Source organism: Malus domestica, chromosome 15 (assembly GCF_042453785.1).
Source record: "Malus domestica chromosome 15, GDT2T_hap1".
NCBI classification, from domain to species: Eukaryota; Viridiplantae; Streptophyta; class Magnoliopsida; order Rosales; family Rosaceae; genus Malus; species Malus domestica.
Window position 1 is genome coordinate 50,461,445 of NC_091675.1, and position 10,343 is coordinate 50,471,787.

Here is a 10,343-nt window from a genome sequence, read left to right on the forward strand (position 1 = left end):
ATTTCCTGTCACAAAGAAAGTGTTCTACTTTTTGGGTCTATCAACATTGGAATATAAAGATCTCTAAGTGAGTAAAAGAGTTCTTTTGACAACCACGATGGTTCGAGAGGTAAGTCTATATCACATTGTGATTTTCTTTTTCTTTTTTTTTTGTCAAACAATAGATTTTGTCAAATTAGATGTTAGATTAATCACCAGCAGAAGTTTGAACCCACGCCGTCATGTAAGGGCTCAACATCTTTCCACCACTGTGGTAAAAGACCACTTGCATCACATTGTGATTTAGGGTAAAATGTTAATTCTTAGGTTAGTTCCAACAACTCATTGTAAGACTCTAAGAGTGCGTTTGTTGCACCCAACTATCTCAAATTAGACTAGTTTCAGGAACTAAGCTGGACTGGCTTAGACTAGACTAAGATGGACTAAATTAGTGAAGCATTTGGTGCAGTGTTGGACTAAGAAACTGGATAATTAACACTTAGGGTTAAATGTTAATTCTTAGGTTAGTTCCAACAACTCACTCTAAGACTGTAAGGGAGCGTTTGTTGCATGTTATCAAGTGCGATTGGCTTAAGTAGGATTACAACCCCATGTTTGATTCGTGTTTGAATTAGAGAAAATGAGATAGTCCCGTCTCTCCTGCATCGTCTGCAACTACGCGCTTCGTCACCCAAATCAACCTCATCGCCAACTCCGACACCTCGCCGACGCCTTGTGATAGAAAATTTTCTGCCTGCCAATCTCGAATGTGTAGAGAAAAAACCCGGAGATTACCATATTGAAATATAAAATATGAACAGAATATGAACAGACAGAAATCGCAGCCCAACATATCTTGAAGAGATTAAAGACGGTGGATATAAAGCATCTTGAAGACATTGGGGCGTTTACAATTGAATTCATCACTTCAAAAAGATGTTCAGCTGTGGCTCTATCAACAACTCGTTCCAGCCTTCTCCATATCCTTATCTGAACCATGCCTCGACATTGACCATACCTATCTTGCACAACAACTACAAACAAATTAATAACACATCTTCAAGAGATTGGAGTGTTTGCAATTGAATCGCGATAGATGGTTGGATTCCATTCAAGAGATTGGAGCGGTGGTTGGTATTTTTTAGAAGCAGACAAAGTAATTATTTTCGAAATACGGAGCAGAGAATAGCTTTTGTGTTAATGGAATGAAATAAAATGATATCTGAAAATGAGTAATTCCATTAACGCTATTCTCTATGCATTTTATGTCAACTATTTTTGTGTTGATTCCCTGCACGACAGCGTTGGTTCAAATTCCGTCGATGATTAATTTAACAAAATTTATCGTTTGACGAAAAAAAATTGTAAAAGTGAATAAAAAATAGAAAAATATTTTAATTTGCAATTTTAGTTCAATGTCGACACTAAAGTTAACAGACTGGTAATGATTTAAAATACCACTTTGACCTCCCAAAAACAGGAGTTTAAGTTTCATTATTATACTTTATGATATTGAAAAAAACATAAGTTGGATTTGAGACCTCACGTAGGTGTGAATACAAAAAATCGAGCATCAATCTAAGAAAGGAAAAGAAGGTAAACCGCGATTTTTTATGTTTTGATACAAAAGATAAAAGGGAAAAGAAAAAAAAAACAAATTCAAAATCTCGTGTGCAGAGCGGAAGCCAATTGAATTTACAACTAATGAGCAAATGACGGTTCACATACTTTGTTTGAATTCAACGATCCTCCATGGGAAAAAGGCGAGTCTTCTATGATGATTTCGAGCCCAATTAACACTTCATCAACATATTTTAATATGCATTTCTAAACCACGTCTTGGTACTGCAAATTGAACATATATATTAGATCCAACTGCAACCCCAGAAAAATGGAGCGATTCTCTATGCAACCAGTGACACCATGTGACAACTATTTAACGGACGGACGATGTACTATTTAAATTCATTACAATTAACGGATGGACATGTTTGAATCGATGTTTGGCCGGAACATAGCTTCAAGATTTGTTTCTCGATCTGCTGATTTCCTTCAACATCCAGCTCCCGAGTTCGGAGGATCGGTTGCTGGAAATCTCTTCAGCTTTTAAGGAAAAGGCAGAGCATAGATGTACTTGTTTGCACCGACTTCCATTTTATGTTGGTCGTATACGGTTTGATTACAATCATCTATGCATTTTATGTGTTAGTGTTTGCATTTTCAGGTATGCACACAAAAGGCGTAATTCCGCCGAAGACGCTTGACACTCATGGAATCTGTTCTTCCATACTTACAATCATGACCCAAAGGGAAACCAAAAATGAAATCTCAAAGAACTAGTCAAGAGAAACCAACTTACCCGCTTGTTTATCGAGTTTGAACTCCGCCAGTTTTTGTAACAAATCTTGTTTGAAATAATCAAGGAAGAAAAGCCAGTGCCAAAACTTGAATTTTTCTTCTGAGCTGAATCAAAACTTAAAAATTGAAAACAAAACGGCATCCCTCACCACCCTACAAGTAGGAGTTTCAGGAGAGCCATCCTTATATATAGGCCGTTCTTTGCTTGTCTGAAATAGGCAGCTCGTGAATCCCCATCAACATCCACGGTAATCTGCACGACATTCAGAGAAAATGGAAATTAAGAATACTGAAATTGATAAAAGGAGGTCTGCTAAAGGGTTTGAAATCATTTCATTATCACGTGATTACCTCGTCAAGTCTAGGCAGAGGGTGCATGACCACAGCGTGCGTCTGCATCACCTCTAACACACGACTATCCACAATGTATTTGCCTCGAGCTTCTTCATAGAGGTCAATTCTCTCTCCAAATCGTTCACGCTGAATGCGAGTTTGATACACAACATCACACTTAGAAGCAACTTCCATTAAGTCCGCACTTTCTTCCCACTGGATGTTCCTTGATGTCAAATAATCTTTTATATCATTCTGGAACAGGAAATATAAAAAAGATGAGACTCCAATATCTTAGATTCCTCATAGTCCCCCACACTTCCTGAATTACTAAGGTTTATATAAATCAAAAAAAGGAAAATACGCAAAATAATGCAAGAACGATTTTGGACTTTACCTTCATCTTTACCACGTCAGGAGAGACAAAGTAGATCTTCACATCGTTATACCTGGCGAGCAAGTATGCAAGTGAGCGCACTGTCCTTCCGTTAGCAAGATCTCCAACAAGTGCAACTTTAATGCCATCCAGTTTTCCTATCTCTCTTTCAATAGTATAGACATCTAAAAGAGCCTGTGGAAGCAAGAACAGAGCTTTTAACTCAACAGATTGTAGAACTTCTAACAGACAAACATAAAACTGACATTACAAAACCTCAGCATTTACGTTATAAAACCATAGTTCTGTACTTTTTATTTTTTAAATTCACAGTTTTCAGTTGGGAAGACTAAAAACAACGGCACAGAGTTCGCTAGTACGGGATAATGTACAAATGGAACAAACATCTGAGCAAGTCAATTATAAACGAATATCCCTCCCGAGGCTGGCCCACAAGAATCCATCTCAGGATTAGAACTTTGGTGTTTTAAGTTTTAACAATCCCTTATCTATCTTTTCGATAGTACGATTCCCTCTTCTGTAGTAAAAACTTGTCCGATACCTGAGTTGGGTGTTGTCCAGGACCATCTCCTGCGTTGATGACAGGAATGCCAGCAGTTGCAGCAGCTCTTTTGGCTGCACCGCTCTCAAAGTGCCGCATCACAATTATATCCGAGTAACCCTCAACAGTTCTTATAGTATCTGTAAGTCAATCAATCAATCAATCAATCAATCAATCCCCCATTACATCACGATTCACGACCAAATTGTAGCAAGTAAAAACCATCTCTAGTACGTGAACGGAAATGGAAGGAGATACGCAAACCTTCAAGGGTTTCTCCTTTAGCTGCCGAAGAGAACTCTCTTGCATTTTCAGTTGTCAAGACCTCGCCCCCTAACCGCCTCATTGCAGACTCAAAGGAAAGCCTAGTCCTCGTGGACGGCTCGTAGAAGAGAGTAGCCATAAGATAACCTTTCAGAATTTGGCTTCCTGGTGACTTCTTCTCAATCTTCTCCATCTCTCGTGCAACATCAAATATCGCTCCGAGAAGATCTCTGTCGAATTGCTGAGCCTCAATCACATCAGTAACTTGAAATTTCTTCCCCACCGAATAGGAGGAAGATGATTTGTCAACTTCCAATGCCCGGCACGAAACCGTCCCATTATTTTGTGACGATCTCTTGAGGTGCATTGGTTGTTTGTAGACAAAGTTGGAATAACTAGCGCATAACTTTGTGTTCTGAAACGACATGACCCCTTGGAACGAAGACGATGAAAATAGTGACGATGAAGCAGCCATCTCAATATCTACAAAATTTCAAGCCTCTGTAACAAGAAGAAACTGGAAAATTAACTTCCAATCATAAAGTATTCATTTTTTCTTCAGTGTTACTTAGCACTCAATGATACGAAAAATAAATGTACTTTTGAAGATCAAATCTAACCCCTAACTCTGAATGCTACGTACCATTAAAGCCGGACCCTAAATTAATAGAAAAAACAAAGACCCAACAAACCCAAAATTTACAGCGCGAAGAAATTTAAATAGGAAAAAGCACAATCTAAATACTCAAGAAAATGTTCATCATATGGTTATTACAATGAACAACGGATGAGAGTTTGGTACCTTATCCGAGGAGGCCCGTTAAACTGAAGATGAAATGAGAGGGGACAGTGGGTGGATTCTGGGGAGGAGGTTGGTGGAGTTGGCGTCGACCTCTGATCTGAGATTGTGGTGGCGGCGGCGGCACTGCTGCAGAGCTAAATAATGAGAGAGGGAGAGAGGGAGAGAGGGAGTTGGAGGAAGAGTGGTGCGTTTTGGGCTTTCTTACTTTAATTGAAACGCTGGGCTTCGATTTCGGTCTCCTCGTCTTGTGCTTGTGGTATTTTTTCGTGCGCCCTTTTCTTGTGGAGAAATAAAAAACTACTAAAATCAAGACACAAAATCTTGTAATTTATGAAGCCACTCAATTTATCGTCTTTTCACAAAATTCTCTGGTATTTTAAAATTTTCTTTAACATTTCTCATGTTTTACTTACATGATTTATAAGTAACTTAGACCATTCATTATATTGTTAATTAGTTTTATAGTAGAATACCAACTTATCCTAAAATTTTATTTTCTGCATCACACACACACAAAAATTCCCTACCGCCTTATTTTTCCTTGCATCTTCCTAATGTTCTCTGTAGTTAATGGAACATCATACCAATTTTATTGTAGATTCCTATCACATATGAATTTTCTCAAACCCTCTATATTGTAAACAGTATACACGAGTAATTCAAATAATCGTATTTTTACATAATATCAGACCACGTTGTACCTATACGAAGCCCAACAACCATATGTGCTTTATTCATGCATGTTGCAAATGGTACCATCGAATTGGAGTCCAACCTCCTCATTATTTGTCTTACTTCATGTAATCCTTATTGAAGAATTCAAATGAATGAAAGTCGTTAGGAGAAATTTTTTTAGTATGTCGATACACTATCTGCTATACTAAGTACAATAATATATTAGTTAAAAACTTCAAAAAAAATTTACAACTAATTGTAATATGACATCTTGAATACAAGATTATGTTTCTGACGTACTAAGAATATCTCAGTCGTTAGGACTTCAGCTTTTAAGTTTAATTGCAATTCCTATATTTATATTTTAGAGAAGCTAATTTTGTTGAAAATCAACTGACAGACGGACTTTCTTCGAATTGCGTTTGGCTTATTTCTCTTCCTCTGGTGTAAGGAATGCCTTGCACTTTGATAACCTTTGTGATGGTTGCCCTAGGGCATGGTCTAAAATATCTATAATATCCCGATATTTCCATCGAAATTTCCGCATTTTTGGAGTACCGATATTTTTTTGGACTACCGATATTTCCGATATCATCGATATTTTAGACCTTGCTAAGTCACTCATGTATCTTACCATGCAATGTATAAAGTGTAAAATATTGTACTAATTCATTATATATAAATGATTATGATGTGTTTAAGCTTCTTTCATTAATTACTACATATTTTCTACACTCACAATGTTTGCCAGCTCGCTATATAATCAACTTAAATCAGTTATATCTATCATGCAATGCATTTCTTTCCAATTTTTTATGATAAACTAATAGATAATTGACTAAATAAACATCCTGCAAAGTTTCAATAAAAATTTCCAAGTTTTTCTTACAATTTCCGTGGTTTTTATTTAATTTTTATTGATATCGATAATATTCCGATATTTCCATTGAAATTTCCATGTTTTTGGACTACCGATATTTCCGATATCATCGATATTTTATACCTTGCCCTAGGGCAGTCTATTTTATTTATTTTAATCTTTAAGAAGGAAAGATAACCAAGTGAAGAGAACAGGTGTCCTGACCATGGTGCTACATCTGAGCAAATGGCAAGTTGGAGCAGCACGCTAACTCATGCAGGAAGTTCCAAAAACCCTTCCATTCGTCACTACAAGAGCTTGCCATCAACACGTGACGTGCCCTCCTTGCATGTAATGATATTGTGAGTTGAAGTTGATCATCTCTGCCACTACCACTGCCCACTTTTTTATTTATTTCAAACTCATCAACTCCTCTCTCTCGATTTTATCTATTCCCATCTGAATTTGATCGACCACATTTCGGACCATCATCAGTTACCCAAAAACAAAAAAAGCAAAGCTGTTGTGTGTTTAATTAGGGTTAGTTAACGCTTTTTGCGAACCGAACCGATGGATTTGTTTAACTCGGTGTTGAATTGGGTGGTGCCACCGGCAAGTTTAGTGATGCTGGCGTTTGCTTGGCCAGCGTTGACCTTCGTCACTGGTTGTGAGTGGCTTTACAATTTGTTCAACAGTGAAATTGTCGAAGATAAGGTTGTTATAATTACAGGAGCTTCTTCTGGCATAGGAGAGGTAATTATAAGTCCCCTATTTCCAAATATAATTTTATCCATTAATTTTGAAGTTCATCTTGTTTCAAGCAAGGTTTTAAATATCGGCAGTGATATTTAAAATTGATACCGTTACATGAAAATGATGGAAAATTGCCCAAAACATAAATTTGTTTACTACTTTAGAAAATGTCTAATTACTTAACAATGCATGTATATTACATATTAATTTTCTAAAACACAATTCAGATTGTGTAAGTATATGATAGGTAAGAGGATACAATACAGGAACATAATCACCGATACGTTGATAGTTTGATAAAAGTGGTTATATATGTATGTGTGTGTGTGTGTGTGTGTGTGATGTAGCATGAGGGTTGTGATTGCAGCAAATTGCATATGAATATGCGAAGAGAAGAGCAAATCTTGTACTAGTGGCACGAAGACAGAACAGACTGCGAGTGATCAGTGAGAATGCAAGGCGTATGGGTGCAAAGCATGTCATGAATATAGCCGCCGACGTTGTCAAGGAAGAGGAATGTAGGCGTTTCATCAGTGAAACGATAAGCTTCTATGGCCGAGGTATGCGCCAGAGACAAATTTGATTATTTAGAAAGCCATAGTTTTAAAAACAAAAGTTGTACACTTGAAAGGTCATAATTAAGCATGACAGAGACGGACTAGTGGACTGCAGATTTATTCAATTAAGTAGAGTATTTATGCACATTTGAACATTTTTCACAGTAACCTACAACTATGAAAGCTACAGACACATGCCGAGGAGTTAAGATCGAATTTTAGCTAGTATAGAATCAGATGTGAAGCCTTATAGGATATACCAGTACTCCAACCCTAATTTGGTCGTGGACTTGTAATTTCTTAGATATATTTGTTTGTCTAGAGAGTGCAACTGTTTGACATCTGAATTTCCATTTTGGCTAAGAAGTCTATTGATAAACCTCATGGGTTAATTAAGCACATATATATGAAGGAGTTGTATTAATTAGTAGCAGTTGCTGGAATATGCTTGTTTTAAGTTGATTTCCTACTAAACCAAAAAAGAGAAAAATGTTATAGTTGCACTCCGCATGATTTTGCAAGTAGGAATGCAAGTGAATGAATCCCATCCCCTAGCGAGTGAAGTGCTTACACCCCCTTTCTCTAAAGGGGCGTGCTAGCGCTTTAATAATATAATGGAAAGGTTAGGGAGAAGAGCTTGCTGTCGCGAGCCTTCACTGTCCCGTTCTGTAACTTCCCTTCTTTTGTTTAATACTAACTTAGTAGCAATTTCTTACATAGTCTCTCCATGAGAAGAATTTTGTGCCTTCACTGCCGCCATGATGTTAATTCTGAAACTAAAGTAGTTATTTTGATTTGTCTCTAATTTTGCAGTGGATCACCTTGTAAATACAGTAAGTCTAGGACATACATTCTACTTCGAGGAAGTTACAGACACGTCTGTCTTTCCCCAATTGTTGGTAAGGATTGCAAAGTTGCATGAGCAGAAGTCCAAAAGTTTGCACTACATTTTTAATACAAACTGCTATTTCTTATGAGGCAAATTCGCTATCAATGAGGTATTGCGGTTCTGAATATCTTTGTTCTCAGGATATAAATTTCTGGGGGAATGTTTATCCAACATATGTTGCTCTTCCTTACCTACGTCAAACTAATGGAAGGATCATTGTCAATGCATCAGTTGAGAGCTGGTTACCTCTGCCGAGAATGAGTTTATATGCTGTGAGTATATATTATTTAATCCTTTCATATTATTATGGGAATATTGATCAAGTATATTCAACATTTTAGAAGGAGAAATAAACATGGAACTAGAATCGTATACCTCATCATCAAATTAGAATTACCCAGTGGTTAGGATGCATTCCATGACCTGTCAAACTTTCTTGTAAAACTTATTTAGGACCAGCTTTTGTAGTCGAAGTTAACTATATCAAAGAGCTAGCACGCATCAATTTATTACTATCCTTTTGTTGTGTTTGAATTACTAGGCGGCAAAGGCAGCTCTGGTTAACTTTTATGAGACCTTGAGATTAGAAGTAAACCATGAGGTAGGGATAACAATTGCAACTCACGGGTGGATTGGAAGTGAAATGACAGGAGGCAAGTTCATGCTAGAGGAGGGGGCTGAAATGCAGTGGAAAGAAGAAAGGGAGGTAAGAGCTACTGATTGATCGATGGTATTGCTTTTCATTAAGTTGGCCCAATGAAGCATTGCACTAATGCTGGTTGGAATGATTTTTCGTACCCGGAGCAGACAAATTAAGTGCTTAATTTTTTTATTAAGAAACAGTACTTCAAATGTGATATATATATATGTATATATATATATTCCAATCAGTGGGACATTTATATTGTCGTAGGTACATGTGACCGGTGGGTCTGTGGAGGATTTTGCAAGGTTGATTGTAGCTGGGGCTTGTCGAGGAGATTCATACGTTAAGTATCCAAGTTGGTATGACATATTCCTGCTGTACAGGGTGTTTGCGCCTAAGGTCCTGAATTGGACATTCCGCCTCATTCTTCCAACGCAAGGTGGAAGGAGGACTTCCCTTGTGGGCACCGGAAGGCCTATTTCTGAAGGCTATGGGAGGCCTATTTCTGAAGGCTATGGGAGGCCTATTTCAGAAGGCTATGGAAGGCCTTTGTTGGAAGGCACTCCTCCAAGGAGACTTATTGGTCCCAACACAGTTTCCCAACAGAGTCCCCCGCGTCAGATAAAAATGGAATGAAATATTTAGCATTTCTGTGGAAGTAGCTATTTTAGTAACATGTTCTAAGAAGTTATGGTTGTTGAACTTGTGTTTTTTATCTCCGTCACGGAGATTTTGAACTGTTAAACAAAGTTATTGCATTCAATATGTGTTGTTCATGTAATAAGCTCCCTTCAGTATTAATAAATTTCGTAGCAGACCCCCTGTGAACATGTGACCTAAAGACATTCTGGACAATTTTCGTTACTTTTTCACGTTGTGAAATTGATAGGTCATGTGGTGTTTGAAAAGAGTCATTGGTTGGAGATATTTTTCAATGTGACTGTCACACAAGACAGTACATCACGTGTTTCTATATAAATGGTGGAATATGTGTGTTAAAAGGTTAATAATTTAAAAATTAAAAAATTTCATCATTTACATAAAAACACGTGGTGTATCATCCGTGTTTCAGTTACAACTAAAAATTTCTCCATTGGTTGATCACTCGACAGTAATCGAACTGTACAGTTCCATTACCATACTGAGCGATCCACGGCATTTTGATTTTGTGTGGTAAAAGTAGTCGCATTAATTACCTTACTAAGGTAGAGCCCGGAAATTGAGTTTGATTCTAATGTTAATTGAACTAAGAACATTTTAACGACAAGAAGCAATAGATTCTTCTTTTTT

The 10,343-nt window shown here is 37.3% G+C and overlaps 2 protein-coding genes across 3 annotated transcripts; one reads left to right on the forward strand and one right to left on the reverse strand.

Moving 5' to 3' along the window:
* Positions 1–2,206: 2,206 nt before the first annotated feature.
* On the reverse strand, positions 2,207–4,983 carry LOC103425297 (aspartate carbamoyltransferase 2, chloroplastic). 2 transcript variants are annotated; one of them, XM_070813763.1, is made up of 7 exons: positions 4,675–4,909; positions 4,287–4,373; positions 3,873–4,253; positions 3,609–3,748; positions 3,068–3,241; positions 2,689–2,925; positions 2,207–2,590 (listed from the first exon to the last, which is right to left on the reverse strand). In XM_070813763.1, exons 2-7 carry the CDS (start codon positions 4,345–4,347, stop codon positions 2,483–2,485), a joined length of 1,101 nt encoding a protein of 366 aa, XP_070669864.1. In that variant the 5' UTR covers positions 4,348–4,373; positions 4,675–4,909; the 3' UTR covers positions 2,207–2,482. The 2 variants fall into 2 exon arrangements, with proteins under 2 accessions (XP_070669864.1, XP_008361607.1); XM_008363385.4 differs by having other exon boundaries at positions 3,873–4,373; positions 4,675–4,983.
* A 1,572-nt stretch (positions 4,984–6,555) lies between these two features.
* Positions 6,556–9,816, forward strand: LOC103416663 (11-beta-hydroxysteroid dehydrogenase B). Its single transcript, XM_070814702.1, has 7 exons — positions 6,556–6,961; positions 7,329–7,521; positions 8,332–8,417; positions 8,548–8,679; positions 8,949–9,113; positions 9,321–9,526; positions 9,599–9,816. The coding sequence occupies exons 1-7, from the start codon at positions 6,779–6,781 to the stop codon at positions 9,687–9,689; spliced, it is 1,056 nt and encodes a 351-aa protein (XP_070670803.1). The 5' UTR covers positions 6,556–6,778; the 3' UTR covers positions 9,690–9,816.
* Positions 9,817–10,343: the final 527 nt, after the last annotated feature.